Here is a 19408-nt window from a genome sequence, read left to right on the forward strand (position 1 = left end):
CTTGCACCAGCAACATTTGTGCTTCTTGTTACATACACTGACAAATCAAAAACAGACATGAAATACGTTCAGGTACATCGGAAATAATTTTATACTTAATATGCATAACCATTTATTTGCTGAAAACAATCTCTTTTATTTCCTGGCAGGTATCTCAGTGAAGACCAGTTAATGTTGGAGTGTGGCATCACCAATTCCATTCACAGACAAAAACTCCGTCATAGTATACTGAGTAAGTTTTGTGTACAGTGTTGTATCAGTTATCTGTTAAAAAAAAAAAAACTTCTATGATTACTTTATGAACATGGAAAATTATTGCAGTTATAACTAAGAAACCATTTTTCATGCAAACCAGGATATGAAAAGTTAAAGAATTGTAAGTACAAATATGCATGACCTCACTTAGAATATTGACAACTGAAGGCTAATAGATGACTAGGGCAAAGCTTGATCATATGTAGGCCTTATTAGTTAACAAAGCTCATTTAATTCCTGCTTAAAGTGTATTCTTTGACTAACTGGCAATTCTACTTTGTGCAGATGAGACGGGTCAGCTACAGGACACAAGCTCCCTCGACAAGACCTTGGATGTCTTCATCAGCTACAGACGGTCAAATGGATCACACTTAGCAAGGTGGGCAGGGCAGCACATTCATTGAATGGATTACTTTAGATGGCATTTGACATAATTAACATTTATATTCAGCCTTTAACAAACATGTGAAACAATATTTTGATGAGCAAGTGCAAGTGCTAACCGTTGCATTCTCTTTCCAGTTTACTCAAGGTTGACTTGCAGCTCAGGGATTTCAGTGTATTCATTGATGTGGAAAGACTACGAGCTGGAAAGTTTGACAACAATTTGCTAAATTCCATTAGACAAGCCAAGAACTTCCTTTTGGTGCTGACGCAAAATGCCCTTGATCGATGTATTGGTGACACTGAGTGCAAGGATTGGGTGCACAGGGTAAGTCCAGATGGAGCACTTGCATCCTTATGTCTTTTTAAGTATATTTCCACTTCCTCCTGCCACCTCAACACCTCACACTACTCCTTTATAACTGACTGGGAAGGAATTATGGAATGATAGATGTACTTGATGAAATCTCATTTATTACTAGTGTCTTGAAAGACCTGATTGGTTATGGCACACATAGTACAGTTATCACTACTTGTAAGTTCACCTCATTGCCTAAACACTAAATTTTGTAAAACAAGCTGAGGCTAACTTACACCAATTTGAGCTTGATCACACTGCTAATAACTTAATATCTCATCCGCAGGAGATTGTTGCAGCACTGCAAGCCGGGTGTAACATTATTCCTATCATTGACAACTTCCAATGGCCAGAACCAGAGGAACTCCCTGAGGACATGAGGGCAATCTGCTCCTTCAATGGCGTAAGGTGAGTCTTGCACACAACATTCTAGACTTGTTTTAGGTACAAATTTCAAGATAAAAGCAAAACATCCTATACCTGTAATTGGAGCATAAAATGAGGGTCCATAACACTGAAACCCTTGCATGGCACTAACACACCATCACAGTTCTACATCTCAGCATAATCTTTCCAAGGCTTCAAAACTAAACATGTAAGGATCAAACCCTCACATTTCAATATCTCATGTTGTTTTTGTGGTTTCCCCATAGGTGGATCCACGAGTACCACAATGCCTGCGTGGATAAGATGGAGAGGTTCATGCGAGGCGATGATTCTCTCGGCCGCTACACCAACAGGAGTGTGGAGGGCGGTATGGCCACCCCTGGCACCCCCTCCAACCTTCCCCGCGCACCTCCGCTATATCAGCGCACAACTAGTACAGAGAGTGGAGGGAAATGCTCCTCGTGCTCAGACAAGGACCCCAAAGACTGACGGGGCGACCCTGCATTGGTTAAACACAGGAGGTCAGTACCTGGCTCATCTCTATTTAAAATTATGCATAAAACAACAAAATTTCAACAAAACAAAATACCTATGGACTTCTTCATAAATATGTATTCTCTAAAGTAATAACTAAGTTTTGTAAATTATGATTGCTGTTTAAATTATTACTTCTATACCACAAACTACACTGAGTATTCACTTGAAAGGTACATTACATTGAAAAGTCTAAATCTAAACTATTTCCTCTGCAGATTATTAGCCACCAGCAGCCCCCGCTCAGCTTCCCCACTGAGGCGAGCTGGAAGGGCTGTCAGCCCGGCACTGCGTGTCGCTGTCCGTGGGATGGGGGGAAGGGGCTCTGGCACCAGCTCTCCCCTGCTGCCTCGGCCACAGCGCCGCACACTGCCACCGTCACGCTCTCTCAGCCTGGACACTGGTCTTGACAACAATGCTGCTGCTTCGTCTGACCCAGAGACTGCGACAGATGTCGTCACCTCGTGTGAACAGTACCTGCAGCAGCAGCACAACCAGCAGCCAGAACAGTCACAGGTGCAGCAGAGTAGGGAGCCACGGCCTTCCAGGCGGAGACTCAGCAGCATCCCCTGTGACAGCAGCCCCATAGCTGAGGAGGAGAGTGGGATTGACGGAGAATCGCGGAGCGACCACCATCTATCTTCCTCTCCCAGGTCCTCCCTCATATCATCTCGCCGCTCATCACTTGCTTCGACTGATGACTTGCAGAGAAAGTCATCATTTGTCAACAAGTGCATGACAAGAGTGAGAGGCTTCATCAAGAAGTAATCACTCCTGGCAGCGGTGCCCCGGGTGGTGCTCACGACAGTCAGCCACACTCCTGTGGAATAACATTCTCATGACCAGTGCAGGGAGTCAAGGATGAACATCTGGGCCACACACTGGAGCAGGCCAGAAGCTTGCCTCAGAAGTGACTGCTCTACATCAAACCTTACGCAAGACAATCAGCCACTGTCACACTTGAGTTACTGTGAAGGCATGGGTTGGGCAGGTCCACTGCAGGGAACACCCCTAACACTGGGCCAAGTAGTTGGAGAGCTCAACACCCACTGGTATTAAGCATTGTTAATGAGGTGGTCACTTTTCCTGCCATACAGAAGTTGCAGCTGATTATCACTTTTAGAAGCATATTGTAATTAGAAGTTTCTTGATACCAAATAATATACTAAGAAGCATTTAATTATCTATTTCTTCACAGTATTCTTTCACCATCACTCACAGGTCTCATGTATTTTCTTCTTTTTTTTAGTTGTGAATCATGAATGATATAGAGGCAGCAATTAATAATTCAGCCAGCAGTTATTACTATTAATTTTTCATTTATTTATTTTTTTTACTAAGGCTTCTAGATATTGTAAATATATCACATAAATTAAACTATTTAGTCAGGCTACGTCATACCTGAATGGCTGATGAGGTTGTATTTTATATTTATCTGTACATAGTCAACTTTTACTTCAACATGAGACCAATGCGTCACACTTCACACTGTATTCAGAGACTTGTTCTCTTCACTAAAAGTTCTGGAACACCAAGAAAATAGTGCTAAGACATAGATGTTCCATACAAAGTTCCAAAGAGTCTGCTCACCTCCTGGGCAGACTATTCCTCCTCTTGTGAATCTTTTAGTCATTGTACTGATGAAAGGTGATGTTAATATTAGAGAATGATTATACTGAACCCATCGTCATGAATTCGCCACGTCAAGTGACAATTTTACCATTGTACATAAAAATCCGGCAACTAACGTGTAAGTTTGAGATTTATTATTTTTACATGCAGTAGTTTAAAGCTTAAATAAATACTATTTAAGTTATAAACTGTCCAGTTATATCCCACCTATGTGTCTGAGGATCTACTGTTTACTGGCTTGTCCTTTTTATATCACCAAGAGTAGGTAAAAAAGTGAATCTTGAATGGCAGCTGTTGAAACCTACCAAACGGGATGACCAAGGAAGCAGCACCACAATGGACTGATGCATGTATGTCACCATAACACTACCAGTGGCTGATAGGTAGCTGGTGTGAGACAAAGCATGTTCCTGCACAGAAAGGTACTCACTCAGAAAGGAAATAGAGATACAGCAGAGTTTCGAGGAAGCAGCAACAACAATCAAAAGATAAAATAAGTCCCCCCCCCAAAAAAAATGGCCAATGTAATTCTTTGTGGCAATGTAAGAATTCCTAGGAATGTCTCAACTATTCTCCATGACAATGAGAGAACATCCTGACTTTGTATTCTCAGTTCTGGATCTTGGGAGGAAAATATAACACTGTATACTTACTCATGTCAGTGGCTCAAGGTCGGCAGCAGCAAGCCAGGCAAGGGAACAGTAGCAAGCTGGTCTTCGATTCTCCTGGTGTGGCGTGGCTTCATCTACACAACAAACTGGTTACCAAGATGCTTAACTGAATGTTAACTTTCCAATAACATCCTTATAAAAACATTACTAAAAGAGAATCATTCTACACCAATTAACCAATTACAAAAACCATCCAACTCACCAATGAAGCTTCATAGTTGAACTTCCCTTTAGTGAAGACGACACCTCCATTCATGGCAGGGAGGCCGTAGTGCGTGCAGGCCTCAGCAAGGTGATCACTGTTGTTGTACAGCAGCATCTCGGACAGCTGCTCCAGACTGTATGATTGTCCCTTGCAGCTGTGGGACTGATTCAGGATGCTAAGAGATTTTCTGCAAACACAATATAAAAGCACTGATTCTTTAACTTGGCCAAAAAAAATTTTCATGACATAAAAATCAAAAGTTAGTGTGATACTGCATATGCATCTAAGGCGTAGGAATGTGGCAACCCCATCGCCCACTGCAGTGTGGCCTAGACCACCTGTGGTGCAGTCAGACTGAGACACAAGACAGTGTGTTAATGCATTCTGTGTCATAATAGACAAGAGGGATTGGGAAGCCCTGCATGGTTTGCTTGTTACTACACTGTCTTTGCTAGCTTCTTTGAGTCACTTCTGTAGCTGATAGAATAATTTACACTGATAAATTATGTATAATCAACATAAACAAAGCAGATGATAAGCACTTGGATACACGCTCACCTCTGGATCACAGTGAGGTGAATATGGAAAGCACACTGACATAAAGGTGGCAGACAGGTGGAGAGCTTCAGGACTCTGTAGTAGTTATGGGAGAGCCAGGCAAGGTTCATCTTCAGTGTGAGACTCACAAGCTTGGAGCATCTGTGCAAAAACGGAATATGACATTTATTACACAATCTCAGTTATTTTTTTTTCCTTTTTTACTGTTGAATCACACAACTCATAGGAACTGGATATATCAATAGCCAATAGTTTGCAGAGAGGAGCCACCATCACATGATACAAACTAAAGAAATTATCACAAATGAAGCAAAGAGAAGAGAGTGACTATGCTATTGCAAAGATCCACCCAAAAGATCTAATACATTATTAAAGGAAACAGTACTCACTTAATGTTTTGATGGAGCCTCAGAACATTCATGATAGTCTCTTCATTACCCAGATTGACCAGCATGTACAAGGCTACACCTTCTTCCTGAAGGCTGCTGCAAGAAACAGTATCCCCATGATATTGCTTTTTGTTTTTTCTTTCTGATGGCAAAACTTTCTCTCTCTCCTGTGTGTTACCAGCCTTAACAGAGCCACTTCCTGAACTGTTGTCATCATGATCCCCCACAGTATTGTTATCTCCTTCCAAACCTGGGATAGTTTCTCCCCCACTCGAAGTACCTTTTTCACTTGCTTTGGAATCTTGTACTATTTTGGTTTCTGCTCCATCATCAACTTTACTGTCACTGTCACTGTCCTCCTCTTCACTTTCTTCATCATAGCCATTGAAGGAAGTGTAGTCTGTAAGATCCACTTTGTCTGGTGCCACAATACTGCTTACCAAGTCTAGTTCTTGATAGAGGGACATTACAAGGGACAATGTATCAACAAGCTGCTTCATATTGAGGAATGGATCAAAATCTTTTAGCTCGTGCTCACAAGTTCTGCAGAGGAAGACATTACATTGTTAGCAGTATATTTTAAAGGATAAATGAAACAGAAACTTGTTGCTCTTTATATCACCACTGAGCTCTTTGGCAAAAGATGCCTTTAACATTCTTCTTGAATGTGCAATATTGGCCTGTATTCAGAAATGCTTTGCTCTCTCACTGCAACTATTTTCAAAGGCTACAGAGATCATTAGCTGGGTTCTCAAGAGAGTTTCTCTTGTCAGTGATATAGAAATCTTATTAACCTGTCTCTTGAACCATAAAAGTACCTTGAAAATAATCAAGGTGCAGTCGTAAGTGTTTCAGAATACAGAATACAGTCCATTATGTTCACAAAAGAAAACCTGCAACATTACCTATAATGAGCATATATGTAGAATCTAACAGCTGCCTGGTAGATCTGCAAGGCCATGACATTCCTTCCTCTCTGCACACACAAGTCCTGTCGGATGGCCTGCAACCGGTCACTCACAAACTGGTACACCAAGGCCCATGACACATCCTTCCGGCAACACACACTGGAGGCAGAAAAACAACCGTCATTAGCATTTATACATTTCCCCTGTGCTAGGAATGACTGCCAGGTCACTCAGTGCAGTCAGGATAGAATAATACTGCTGCCATGTTCTCTATCCATTGGTAAAGATGATTAAAAAGAGTAGAACATAACGAGGGTCTTACTTTGCTAATAAATATCTGAGAGTCTTCATCAGCACAGGCACCGGCCGAATATCTGTGGCCTTGATCTGCTGGCCAGCTGCGGGCCGGGAGTACATCTTGACCATGGCCCGGGCCTGAGGGTAGTTCAGTCGTTGGCCATTGGAGTCAATTGCCATCTCCAAGGGGTGGATCATTTTCTCTCTTTGTCGCCTGTTAGAACACCAAAGTTGTTTCAGCATTCTGATGATGTTCTGCTCTGTTTTGGAGTTTGCGGAGAAATTAAAATATCACAGATGTCCAATAGGAAGAGGCTATAGATATACTTAGGTTTAAGATGTCTTAGCAGGAGCATCAAGAAAAGTATTAAATACTGTAAGAATATTACTGAATGCATTTTTGTAACCTGCAAAACATTTTTGAGTCAAATTCTTCCACTATACTCAGCTTTTGACACTACACTGTATCTCAGAGGCTGACATAAGAACATAAGAAAATGAAGGAAGTTACAAGAAGCCATGAGGCCTACACATGGCAACCCTGTACCTAGGCTACCTGCCATCACTAGCCTCATCACAGCATGTACACATATATGCCTCTACTCACAGCCGCACCTCTGCATTGGGACACATCCCCATGCAAATCCCAACCAGATGTTGGTGTTCATCCTTGCTCTTCTCTTGACCAGCCATGATCTGAAACACATAAATGATTACAGTTGATTACAGTTGGTAAAGGATCACATCACAGGAAAATGTTGCAGTACGCATGACTCAGTAGTTGGACCAGTAATGTAACTAGTTTCCTGCCCCTTCACCCTCCATCCCCTGCTACAGATTACGGTAATTTTTTAGATTCACACCATAATTTCCCTATCCCCCTAACCTGCCCCCCTGGACTTCCCTAATGAATACTAATCTAACTCAGCTAAGGGACTGTGCCCCCACAGACCCTCTTAAGGGATATTAATCTAACCTAACCTAAAGTATCCTACAGGATCTAGCCTAGGGAATTTGTTGGGGTAATGCATGTATCTATTTCGAAAACTACGGGTTTCCCACAAAAAATCTGTGGGATAAAGTTCTTTAGAATCCAGTAAGATATGCAAAAATAACATTCTCAGTATTGTAGATGGTGTAAATCTAAAATAATATCCAGATTATCGTTGAAACACTGGGAGATTGATGTGAAGGCAAGGTAAATTGGTCAGTCTAATCTACCCTTGGGTGAAAACGTTAATGTTATTCAGTATTGCCACAAAACCTGTATAACCACCCATTTCATTCATGAGTATAGATCACCATCAATAAATATAATTTTTGCAGCATCTTCATCTCCCAACTTTACTCAATTCTCTTGGCTCCACAAACTTAACTGATATACCATTATTCACAATTCCACATTCTTCAACAGTCAGGGACCTGTAGACACAAAAATAAGCAAGAAATTACCAGATATGAGACTAAGAGGCAAGGAAACGCAAATCAAGACGAAACATCAACACGGGAACCCGAAACGCCAAACCTTACGACAGCAATACATTTAAATATTTCCTTATTTACAATCTAATCATACAATACATCCTTTTTCCTTAAGACCACATTACTTTGAGGCCATGAAGGGCAAGTAGGGCCAAGTTGTAGGTGGAATAGACGGATAGTATTAAAGACATCAGTGATTTAATAAAGGGAGGTCGTTGGCAACTCGCTTTGTTTATGTTATGTTGACCTGAACTCCTTCAGCTGTCTTCCACCTGTCGCTACCAACAAGTCCACCTGCTTCCACGTGTCCCCACCTGATTCTTCTGCCCCGCCTGCTTGTCAAACAATACCCCAGGCCTCCACACAGTTCTAATTAACAGGTGAGGCAGTGGTTCTTTATTTCTAATAGACCATTGCTACTTTGGGATAAAGGAGGAGGAAAGAAAGGTAGGGTAGACTGAAGAGAAGGAAGTGCACGGCGGTTTCCCGGACGGATGGTAATGAATAAAGTGCACAGTCGTTCTTGAGATTGAAGGGGATGTTGTGGGTAGATTTAGACAGAATTCTTCATAGTCACAATGAAGTGCTTGCATCTCCCATCCTGAAGACTCTAAAAGTCAAGCTGCAGTTGATGTCAAAATGAAGAATTCATTAAATCTTACTACAGGCATCTTATATTCTTTCGTTTATCCTCCCCACTTCAAGTAAACTTGGGGACCTGATGGGAAAGCGGGGTTTTTTGCATAAGGAATGCAGAAATTACTGAAATTTGCCCTTTGAGAAGTCTACAGGATATTTTTTATTTTTTATATCCCAAGTGAGCAAATATACATGACTAGAGTATGGGCTCCCAAACCTAACTTAATGAGGGCTACACCCACCTTGACTCCCTAACTTAACCTAAAAGGAGGCTGCATCTCCCTCAATCCTTTAACATAAATTAATATAATGGAGGGGCTGTTCTTCCCACAACCTTGCCCCTAACCAGCCTAACCTGAAATTTGTCACAGGAGTGGAAACTGAAGTGCTTTCCCACACTCAACCTACAGCACATGGCCAGGCCATGAGAGACATACAGGCGTATCCACACACACACACTCTCCCATGCTTGCTCAACCACATGGCACCAGCACAGGCAGACAGACGTATCACACATACACAGTTTCTCAAGCTCACACACCCACATGGTACACAAACATTGCACTACACATATAAAGCATAACTACATGTACTACCCAACCTACACGTTATGCCAGCCTGTGTAACAATTTCATTGTATAAAATATTCTGGCACTAAGTCCCTGATAGAGTGAAATGTAAGAATTGAATAAAACCATATGATAAACTGCAGGATAAACTGTAATTCTTCCCACCTTGGTATTGCAGATGTGAAGAAAGGCAGTAGCCATGGTAACTCTGCTGGGAGATGCACACTTCTGGACACTGCGGGACGATGTGGTCATTAAGGATGCTGATATGGGCGCCTTCAGGTACACTTACTTGTTTACACAGAGCAAGATTGGTTAACAGTGATGTGGAGAGAGAGAGAGAGAGAGAGAGAGAGAGAGAGAGAGAGAGAGAGAGCGAGAGAGAGAGAGAGAGAGAGAGAGAGAGAGAGAGAAGAAGCATAAGTAGATTTGATATATTGAAAATGGTAAAGTTAGCATTAGGCATCAAAGAATTTATTATTTACTTCAAATTAAGTCATAAAGCATTCTTAGCATTCAGGCAATGTAGTTACATCCAATATCTCAAGCACTTGTTTGCATTTTAACATAATACAACAATTTTCAAGATATTAGCATCAGGAAATAAATTAATCATGCACTTACAAGAAGGGCTTGATGCACAGGTACCAGGATAAGAACACAGTGAGCAAGGAGCGGGTCTACTATGAGGATAAGAGGCAGTACCTGGAGGCTCGTGGTCTGATGGTCACTCCAAAGAACAGCCGTCCTATCAAACTGAGGGACTCACTGAGGGAGTTTGAAGTGAGTGGCTGGGAAACAGACTATTACGAGTATTTGCCACCTTTACAGCATCCATCTTGGGGATCTGCGTGAAGAAAATATAGCACTCTATTTAGTCTTTTGTTTATGCATTTAAGACTGTAAAATATACTTATGTTTCTCATGTTGATGGAACATTTTTCCACCTGCAGGAGCTGTATTACAGGTATCTATGTGAAGAAAATGCATACCTCTCCATTTTCTACCCTTCTGTGTCTGCATTGAACAAAACTAAAATATTCTTGTGATTCTCATGTTGTTATAATGCTTTGCTGCCTGCAGGAGTTGCTGGCAAAGGAGCGAGTGGTTTGGGAGGCGTGGAAGTCCCCCAACATTTACCAGCTGATCTTTGCCTCAGGGATCATCACAACCCTCACTGTTAATGGACAGACGGGTGATTTGACGAGGGTGGCATTTGACAAGTTCCTCGTTGGGAAACTCCTCTCAGAACACTTGGCTGATGGTGATTATGTTGTGAACCATTGTCTTGTGCTTTACTTTTCCATGAAGGAAGTTTTAGTTACTCGTGTTGGATCCTTCCTCTTTATTTTATCATAGAAGTTAAAAATTTTTTTCTCATAACATCTCAGAAAACAGACAAATGAAGAAATCTAACTATCTGTCTATATACCAGCCCAGCAATTCTACACAGGATGGTTTAGACAAGGTACCATTAACACACACACACACACACACACACACACACACACACACACACACACACACAGATCTACACTGCTACTCTGATGGAAAGGGAAAGTCAGTGCAGAAATAGGGAAAATAAACACGTCTTTACTAATTGCCTCCTTACATTTATGAATCATTGTCCTGTGCATTGCTATACCAGGAAGGAAGCATCAGTCTGTGGTGTTTGATCCTCTTCAGTGGAGAAATAAAGAAACTAAACACCTCTCTTTACTAATCACTTCCTTACAGTTGTGATCACCCGGAACCACATGTTGTTCTCCTACAATGAATGTCGACTCACTGTGGTGCACCTGACCCGCCCACCATCTGAGGGCCAGGTCATTGAGAGGCTGTCAGCTTTCGATCCCAAACTGCACACGTGTGAAGTGGCAGGACCATCAGGACGCCGCTTTGAACGCCGGCTATCTGCCAGTCTCTCAGGTGATATGGTGAGTGATGTGTAGAAAGCTTGAAAATATTAAACACTCTTAAGATATATTACATTTATTTTTCATGGCAATCTCTCGTGGTGAGTGGAGTCAACCATGATGCAGGTAATGTGTAGAAAGCTTGAGAAAATTAAACATTTTCAGGGTATTTTACATTTATTCTTCATGGCACTGCTGTTATCACTCCCCATTCTTCCGGTCAGGTGGTGGTGTGGTGGCAGACAAGTGACGATGAGGTGTACCCGTGGAGTCCCCTTGCAAAGGACCGTGACCGTGCCAACATCCTGGTGTATGGCCTGCGTGGTGCCTCACTGGACCTGGTGTGTTACTGCCGCACAGAGATGGCACCCCTCAGTGTGTCCTTCAGCCACCTGCAGTCCAGTGTCCTGCTGACTGTGGAACAAGGCTTTGGCCGGAAGGGTGGAGTGACTGTCCTCAGCTGTGTGTATGAGGTGAGGCTCTGACTGTGTGTGTGTGTCTGTGTGTGTGTGTGTGTGTGCATTTCTGTAATTTGCCTATGACTGTACTTGTTGTGAGTATGTGCTTGCAGAGTGAACTACTTGGATGTCAAGGAAAATATTCAGTTTTGATTGCCACAACATGAAATGTTTGTGTTGCAGGTGGAGCGTGGAGCATTGCATCGTGTGGGGGTAAGCAGTGTTCCCCTGGAAGCGCCCCTCACAGCCCACGGCCACACCCCTGCTGAGGACCGGCTGCTGCTGGCCTGCAACAACGGAGTGCTTGCACTGCATGGGGAGAGTCGTGGCACCACACACCTCACCAAGGCAGGCCTCATCCCTGCTGCCCTGGCCTGGCTGGACACCGGCACACTGGTGGCTGCAGCCAATGAGAGAGGTCAACTGCAGTGTTTTGACCTGGCTCTCTCACTGGTGCGGCTGCAGCTGACAGCTGAAGATCCTGCCCCCCAGCGTGTGCTGGACCTCTCAGAGCACCTCAGGCACCGGCCTGGCCTGGCTCGACTCAGCTGGGCTCCAGGCAGACCACCTGGTGACCCTGAGGCCGGCCCTTGCCTCCTGCTGCTGCACTATGCCCGGGGACCACTTGCATGCATCAGGGTGGATGGTGGTGCAGATGGCTGGGGGAGCCTGTCTGCCTTAGCACTAGCCAGCCAGTATGTGAAGCACCGGCAGCTGGATGAGGCCGTCAATCTGCTGGTGTCCCTCAGCTGGGAGCAGGAGGGGCCAGCAGCCATGAAGTGCCTGTCAACCGTAGCCAACCACCTGCTGCGCTGTCCCCTCACCCCCTCCCGCCTGGCCCAGATGGAAGCTGCCCTGGCCACCTTTCACGTGCCACTGCAGCCACTCAGCCCCGCTGTGGAGGAGGAGTTTGGTCCTGCTGTACGTGCCCTCACCAGGAGGTTCTTCTTTAAAGTGTTAAGGTGAGACCCAGCATTCCTTGACAAAAATTTCTCTTATACTCCCAGGTCTTTGTATTATTTTAAACTTTGCCTTGCCTGTCTTTCCCACCCATGCTCTCACTTGAACACTGGCCCTTCTGCATTCTCTCTACACCCCTAGCAAATTGCACTCCACACACATATACAAGCCCTTTCTTCCCTTCCCACTCCAAGGTCTGGGCGGCTGGAGAAAGCATACCGTCTGACCCTTGACCTCCGGGACTATGACTGCTTCATGGCTGTGCACTCAGTAGCACAGCGGAGAGGCGAAGCACAGCTTGCAGTGGCAGCACTTGAGAATGCCAGGCGCCTTGAGTCCTCTTGTGGGTCAAGTGCTTCCTGCAACTCCCTTCTGTACGATGGGTCGGAAAGGAACACCTCGGAGTCCTGCAGAGAATCTTGTTCCACCTGCTTCTCTGGGAGTGCTTCTGAGGGGGAGGAAGAAATCGGTAAGGGAGGAGTATGAAATTAACTGAGATAAATTTTGACTGTAGCTATACAAGATTAAGAAGAAATTAAATCAAAGTAACAGAATAAAAAAGAAATTGGTAAGGAAGGAGTGTGAATTCGTAGGCTGAGAGGAATTTTGACTGTAGCTATACAAGATTAAGAAGATTTTAAAACAAAGTGACAAAATAATCATTAATAGGGAAAAGAGGAAACATGGATATATACAGGGACATGTGTTTGCTTCAGGTGAGGGAAGTGGGCCGGTCCAAGCAGAGGTAGCAGGAGGCAGGGGCACCATACAGCCTTCCCTCCCCTTACCTCACCTGGTAAGAATAAGACTCATGCTTCCAAAATTCCAAAACCCTCAGTTAAAGATTATATGAGTAGGTGATATGTTTGTATTATACATTAAATATTACCCTGCATTTCATTTCAGGCTGAAAGACTTGGACATTTGAATGTTGGGAGTGGCTTCACCTCTACAGCAGCACCCCAGATACCACAGGCATCTGCAGACCTTCCCTCCAGCAGCTCCAGCACCTCACACAGCTCTTCCCACATGCCTCACGCCATCACCTCCCAGGATGGTACCATCACCATCAACATACGCCAACCAGACACAAGCCCCATTCGACCTCCCACACAGCACACTGCAGCCACACCTTCCCGGCCACCTCCTCGCCCCACGTGCACTTCCCACACACCCAATGTCAACGAAGGGAGTGCTGCCAGGCATCCCAGATCTGCAAGGGAAGTGTTCTACTCCTCCGATCCCAACGAGGAGTTTGTGGATTCAGAAATGGTATCTGTTTTCATGGACAAGAAAGACCTGAGGAAAAGTTACGAGAGGGCAGTGTACCATGGTGAGTAAGCAAAAAAGTTTAAGGGGATGAGGAAAGGAATACAGAAAGGGAAAAGTATAAAGAATAGAGGTGAGAAGGTCATGAATGTTAGGCTTGATGAGTCATTATGGGTGAAAAGGTTAGGTTTGTTCACATTAACATTACTTTCAAGATTTTGATCATTAAGTTGTTTCTCCAAGGTATGACTAAGAATCTTTGTCTCCTGTTTCCAGTGCTTTTCATATGTGCTGTCACTGGCTTGGAATATACTGCACATGACAAGTTATCAAATTAAATTACATTCTTGAGTCTTGTTTACAGTTATATATTTCACAACTAGTCATTCTCCCACCATGAGCTAAAATTCTTTACTGCAAGTAACTTGCAAGTAACTGTTGTTCATATAGTAATGTTTATACAAATGAATGAAACAGAAGGGATGAACTTGTCACGTGTACCAGACTTCTTTATGAAGCCACCTTTATTTCAACGTATTAATTAACAATATAACAAGTCCTGTACCTTTACTACCTGTTTTTCCTCTATGATCATTTTGCCCTTTCTCTTATGATCACCTACCTGCTCTGTGTGTGCAATATTTCCTCTTTGTGTTTACCAGTGGTTCTATCAGTCGGGTTTTAATCCTTTTCCTAATTGCCGATGCAGGTAATGATGGCTACTTCTGGGAGCCAAGGTACTGTATGTGTTGACAGTTTGGCTAACATAGAAGCCATGCATAGGGATTACTACAAGCTACTTTAAAACACTGGAGTCTGTCCTGCATTCAGTAAAGAAAGCATTCACTATTCACTGGACTGTTTCACCAGACAACTGTACTCTTTCAATACAAGCCATGATGTTGTGACCAGATGTGTTAATGCCAGATGAACTCCAAATGTTTAGCAAAGAAAAAGGTTGCTTTGGGCTTTGCTTACCTGATGTACATAGTCCCTTTTTATCGTGGAATATACAGAATGTAGCACAAGTTTCTGTGGATATTGTCATAGGTGAAAGTACAGATTATTCCAAGTGGAAAATTTTCTATGCACATATGCATTTTGAGGCGTTTTTCCAAGGCATGAAATTCAAGTGTGGCTTGACAACAGATACAACGGCTGGGCCAGGCAAGTGTCTATGGCAGGGATCTGAAATTGTGAATAATTCAGTCATGATTTCTACAAGTTTTGGAGCTTTACAGCATCCCATGACGAGATGAGTGACAACAATGAACCAATACTAATTACTGATAAATATTATACAATGATAGTATGGATGTAATAAACAACAAAATAAAATAATAGGTTATGTGGCACTATGCATTGCCCAGGCAGGGAGTGGGAAGCAATGAAGCTAGCAGCAAATCAGCTGATTGTTAGTCAGATCATGTAGTTTTCCTACGAGACAGTGGCAAAAAATATGTTAAGATTGTATTGCATAACTTAAAGTAATGTGGAGTGTGTGGAAATGGTGTTTCTACACCATGGTTACCTGCCTGGGCTGTCTGTTGTATCTCTTGCCAGGCCACACTTGAATTTCATACCACAGCTAAACAATGCCTCAAAATGCATATGTGCATAGAACACTTTCGACTTAAAATAACCTGAACTTTAACCTCTGGCAATATCTACGGAAACTCGTGTTACATCCTGTATACCTCGTTTTAGGTATCCTTCAGAAAGCATTGTATAGAGATCATCATGTGTAGGTGGTGTGTTCATTAGATTCTTTTGGTCCAAGAGCAATCAGTGTGGGATGTCTCATTAAAAACAGTAGATTTCACGGAGAGTGAATGTCCAAGGTGCTCCCCCAGAAAATTGGTGTATCATTGTGTGCTGTTCTAGTTTGAGGTTAAGTGCTTATCAATTGCTTCATGAACTCAAAATGTCACACAGAAGTATGACTTGTTGAGTTGTATTCTTAATTGCTTTGGTCTTCTATCAGGACTGTGTTCAAAGGTCACACAGATGTTTGGACAGGTTCTCACAGGGTGTTCTTTCCACTAGTGATAAAGAATCCTTGTATAACTTGAAAATCCTGATAACTTCAATACAGCTTCAAAAATTGAGATATAACAACAAAGCATTTAAAAGTATGGTGCACGGAGTTTCTTCAGTTAAACCTTGTGGTTCTTGGGCACTGAGAAACTAGCTGTCTCTGCAGGGATATCTTGTCAATTTGTTGGGAAAAAAACAGACTGTATGATGCACAATTTTCTGAGCTTTTCTGTGGATGTGTATGGCCAGCTGTGCTGTGCATGGACGCATGGGTTATAGTGTGGCCCCTTTCCACCAGGGGCCAATGGGGCTAAGAGTGTGTGTGTGTGTGTGTGTGTGTGTGTGTGTGTGTGTGTGTGTGTGTGAAAGTGTGGTGTCTTGTCTGTCATGTGAGATTGCTGGCCTGTTATATAGATAGATAGTTTGCATCTCATTGTGCCATGAGCAGTAGGCTAGATGGCATCATAGATGTCTGTTATGGGAAGAGTATATTTTCTTCCTTGAGGAGCCATAGTTATTATTCTTTTTGCAAAGTACTCTTGTACAATTTTTAAAAGATAACAGGATCATCTTTCTTGTTTCTAATGATATTATTGCATTAGATATTGTTCACACATCTTTTCTTCTTAGACATCCACATTATTTTTGTTGTAATCATTGTCCCTCATCACCAGAAGTGTCCACCGAGGAAGAGGATGGCGGGACAGTGAAGGTGGTGCACTTTGGCGTGGTGTGAGGCCCCTGCAGGGCACTGGCCGGGGTGCCACCACTCCCACCCGACAGTTTGACACGTGGCAGCTGTGAGTTGTGTGCTGCTCAGGTCATTCTTCTTGTATTGACCATGATTCTTTAACATGGAAGATTGAAAAGTAGCAAAAGTGGGTAGTATGATTTATCATCAAGTACTTTGTATGTACTATGGATATTTATAAATTTGTTGGTAGTATTCAACAAAATCTGACATAGCCAACTTGTGCCATTTGTGTAGATTAATGTTTCTTAACCTTTTCTTAACCTCAGCACCACTACACTGAGATTTTCAATAGACCAGCACTCTTAAATTTAGTTGCACACTACATTTGCTACAGCGTTATAAGTATTATGGAATACTCTTGGTCATTCATTCTTTGGGAAAACACATAAAGCATACCATCAATAAGCAAAACCAGTGAAAGGAAAAGGAATAGAGTGTTTGCATAAAAAAAGTAAATCTTGACATATTGCATTATTTTCTGTCTGCTAAAGACTGTTCCTAGCACCCATAATGCTAGTGTCTCAGGGAATGCTGCCTGGGAGCAGTGCTGAGTTTGCTACATCATGTGTCTTGACAGGAAACATACATACTGGAATCTTTTTAAACTGAGGACATGTGCCAATGATGTGTACTGATATGCCAAGTGCCAAAGAGAGTCAACTCAGTAAAATAGTAGAATGGAGTTATTTAAAATATGTTGCCTCCTCATGTGGCAAGACAAGGTCATTGTTTGTGGGAGGTATGATAAGGTATGGGAAAATTTTTTTTCTCTCTCTCTCTCTCTCTCTCTCTCTCTCTCTCTCTCTCTCTCTCTCTCTCTCTCTCTCTCTCTCTCTCTCTCTCTCTCTCTCTCTCTCTCTCTCTCTCTCTCTCTCTCTCTCTCTCTCTCTCATCTCTCTCTCTCTCTCTCTCTCTCTCTCTCTCTCTCTCTCTCTCTCTCTCTCTCTCTCTCTCTCTCTCTCTCTCTCTCTCTCTCTCTCTCTCTCTCTCTCTCTCTCTCTCTCTCTCTCTCTCTCTCTCTCTCTCTCTCTCTCTCTCTCTCTCTCTCTCTCTCTCTCTCTCTCTCTCTCTCTCTCTCTCTCTCTCTCTCTCACGAGATTTCAGCCCAATGTGTACATAAACATAGATGATACGATTATTGTGTCTTTCATAAAGTGCTGGAGTTCAGTTGTCTTGACCAATAATACTTCAGCTTGCACTTCTGTGTGAACCACTCACAGAGGTACGATGAATGTGCTTGGCTAGACATAGCCAGACTGGACCATCCAAGTGTCAAATGGTGCCAAAAGGAAGTTGTACAAAATGTGCTGTGGAAATTCCTGTTTGTTCTTTTCAACAATAAATCTAATCTTGGAACTGAAGGAACCACCAAGCACACTTGACCAGCACATGCCTTCTGCTTATTGTAGCTCATTGACTCTTAGGAAGGGTTGTGTGTTTATCCCAGAGGCACCTTATCTTTGTTACATATTACTTTACCTCAGGAAAAGGCTGTGGGAGTCACATGTGCCCCAGCTGTCATACTTCACATCAGGGTCTCGATAATGAGTAGATCTGACCTTTCATTTCACTTGTAGGATAGTAGATGTTCTATCAGTCAGGTAGTGAGTGAGAATATTATAGCTGTACTAAGAAAAGGGTGAATACATTTGTAGACAAGATTAAGACACACTGTGCTTATAGGTAAATGGGAGTTAACCTGTATAGGGTGACTGGTTGTTTGCAGATTCCTTATGTTCTCATGACAACTTAAATAAGGAAAGTCATTCAGAGGAAGAGATTAGTGCAGGACAAGACTAGATAGCCTAACATTAGTTCCTTTAGCAGGTGTTGAGAGTTGGAGAGTTGAAAATGAATTAACTATATACCCAGTGATAGAGGAAGCTGAGGTTTGGCAATGTGAGGGTTTCTTGGTGTTTGAGAGGAGCCAAGGTCTTTCTTCAGTCAAGCTATTCACAAACCAATCACCTTCTGTCCTCCATTGCTGTTTGATGGGGGACACAAATTAGTACAATGTTTCATTCACAGTAACTAGCACTTAATGTAGATAATAATATGGTATTTTGTAGATTAGTCATAACAGGGTATATTTTTGTTGTAAAATGCATTGAAATGCATGGTGATATTTTTGTCTTGGTGAAAATACTGGAAAAGAGATATTTGCTTTGCTTTGGGTAGAGTCATTGTAGGTGTACAAATTGACTTGTTTACCTTCCATGCATAGGTGTATCTCCATGTACGTAGTCCATTGTTGGTCATCTCTACATCAATTTGTGCTTGGTGTAACCCATCCTTTCCTGTGTAGCTTTAGCTTTTGAGGTGGTGATGCCTGACTTGTGAATATTCCATTCATGGGGTGCATCTCTGTAGTCTGTTGTTGGTCATCTCTACATTGATGTACTTGCGGGAGGACTCTAACATGGTGTAAACCTGAATGAAGATGTAAAACTGTGTGTATGTGGGTGTGTGTGTGTCATTTTATTTATTAATTTATTTATTGATTGATTGATTGATTGATTTACACTTTTCTCTGCTGTCAAAATGGAAGCCATTTTATTATTTTTTTATTTACTTTTTTCTATTTTTTTTCTTTCTTTCTTTCATATATTTCTTATACCAGGTTAGAGTTTTCCGAATGTACAGTATGCTTGGTGCAGTCCGTCCACTCCTGTGTAGCTCTCTTCTATAATTCCGTCCATAGTTTATACTTAGTCATCATCTCTTAATACTTGTGTGTGTGTGTGTG

General features: G+C 42.5%; 3 protein-coding genes across 22 annotated transcripts in view; 2 read left to right on the forward strand and 1 right to left on the reverse strand.

The window, feature by feature from the left end:
• The window catches only part of LOC135089810 (NAD(+) hydrolase sarm1-like), a 116870-nt gene extending 113132 nt beyond the window's left edge, over positions 1-3738 (forward strand). For all 11 annotated transcript variants that reach the window (XM_063985886.1, XM_063985879.1, XM_063985880.1 and 8 more), the window contains 6 exons: positions 150-232; positions 541-634; positions 778-967; positions 1284-1405; positions 1651-1905; positions 2137-3738. In XM_063985886.1, the coding sequence (XP_063841956.1) occupies positions 150-232; positions 541-634; positions 778-967; positions 1284-1405; positions 1651-1873 (712 nt within the window). In that variant the 3' untranslated portion in view covers positions 1874-1905; positions 2137-3738. The remainder of the gene's footprint in view (positions 1-149; positions 233-540; positions 635-777; positions 968-1283; positions 1406-1650; positions 1906-2136) is intronic.
• LOC135089814 (uncharacterized) lies at positions 1097-8101 on the reverse strand. 8 transcript variants are annotated; one of them, XR_010261645.1, is made up of 10 exons: positions 7963-8076; positions 7186-7274; positions 6604-6792; positions 6279-6440; positions 5374-5916; positions 4985-5125; positions 4424-4613; positions 4204-4295; positions 3856-3960; positions 1097-2738 (listed from the first exon to the last, which is right to left on the reverse strand). XR_010261645.1 is itself a non-coding variant. In XM_063985904.1 (9 exons), the coding sequence occupies exons 2-8, from the start codon at positions 7244-7246 to the stop codon at positions 4209-4211; spliced, it is 1365 nt and encodes a 454-aa protein (XP_063841974.1). In that variant the 5' UTR covers positions 7247-7274; positions 8031-8101; the 3' UTR covers positions 1097-2738; positions 4204-4208. The 8 variants fall into 8 exon arrangements, 5 of the variants coding, with proteins under 5 accessions (XP_063841974.1, XP_063841972.1, XP_063841977.1 ...); XR_010261647.1 differs by having other exon boundaries at positions 4204-4307; XR_010261646.1 differs by lacking the exon at positions 3856-3960 and having other exon boundaries at positions 4204-4307.
• A 180-nt stretch (positions 8102-8281) lies between these two features.
• On the forward strand, positions 8282-17136 carry LOC135089812 (WD repeat-containing and planar cell polarity effector protein fritz homolog). 3 transcript variants are annotated; one of them, XM_063985888.1, is made up of 12 exons: positions 8282-8440; positions 9447-9550; positions 9913-10051; positions 10352-10532; positions 11006-11205; positions 11409-11657; positions 11826-12604; positions 12797-13071; positions 13319-13398; positions 13509-13935; positions 14581-14608; positions 16583-17136. In XM_063985888.1, the coding sequence occupies exons 2-12, from the start codon at positions 9468-9470 to the stop codon at positions 16710-16712; spliced, it is 2571 nt and encodes an 856-aa protein (XP_063841958.1). In that variant the 5' UTR covers positions 8282-8440; positions 9447-9467; the 3' UTR covers positions 16713-17136. The 3 variants fall into 3 exon arrangements, with proteins under 3 accessions (XP_063841958.1, XP_063841959.1, XP_063841960.1); XM_063985889.1 differs by lacking the exon at positions 14581-14608; XM_063985890.1 differs by lacking the exon at positions 14581-14608 and having other exon boundaries at positions 16586-17136.
• Positions 17137-19408: the final 2272 nt, after the last annotated feature.

The sequence above is a fragment of the Scylla paramamosain genome, chromosome 33 (genome assembly GCF_035594125.1).
Source record: "Scylla paramamosain isolate STU-SP2022 chromosome 33, ASM3559412v1, whole genome shotgun sequence".
In the NCBI taxonomy this organism is placed as follows: domain Eukaryota; kingdom Metazoa; phylum Arthropoda; class Malacostraca; order Decapoda; family Portunidae; genus Scylla; species Scylla paramamosain.

What these genes read in the sequence shown, in the direction of transcription:
- LOC135089814 (XM_063985903.1), bottom strand. An exon ending in CTCAGATATTTATTAGCAAA is followed by an intron (nt 6,441 to 6,603) that starts GTAAGACCCTCG and finishes TTCTGCCTCCAG; the next exon opens with TGTGTGTTGCCGGAAGGATG. An exon ending in TACATATATGCTCATTATAG is followed by an intron (nt 5,917 to 6,278) that starts GTAATGTTGCAG and finishes CTTCCTCTGCAG; the next exon opens with AACTTGTGAGCACGAGCTAA.
- LOC135089812 (XM_063985888.1), top strand. Translation starts at nt 9,468, where the DNA reads ATGGTAACTCTGCTGGGAGATGCACACTTCTGGACACTGCGGGACGAT. An exon ending in CTCAGAACACTTGGCTGATG is followed by an intron (nt 10,533 to 11,005) that starts GTGATTATGTTG and finishes ACTTCCTTACAG; the next exon opens with TTGTGATCACCCGGAACCAC. An exon ending in CCAGTCTCTCAGGTGATATG is followed by an intron (nt 11,206 to 11,408) that starts GTGAGTGATGTG and finishes TCTTCCGGTCAG; the next exon opens with GTGGTGGTGTGGTGGCAGAC.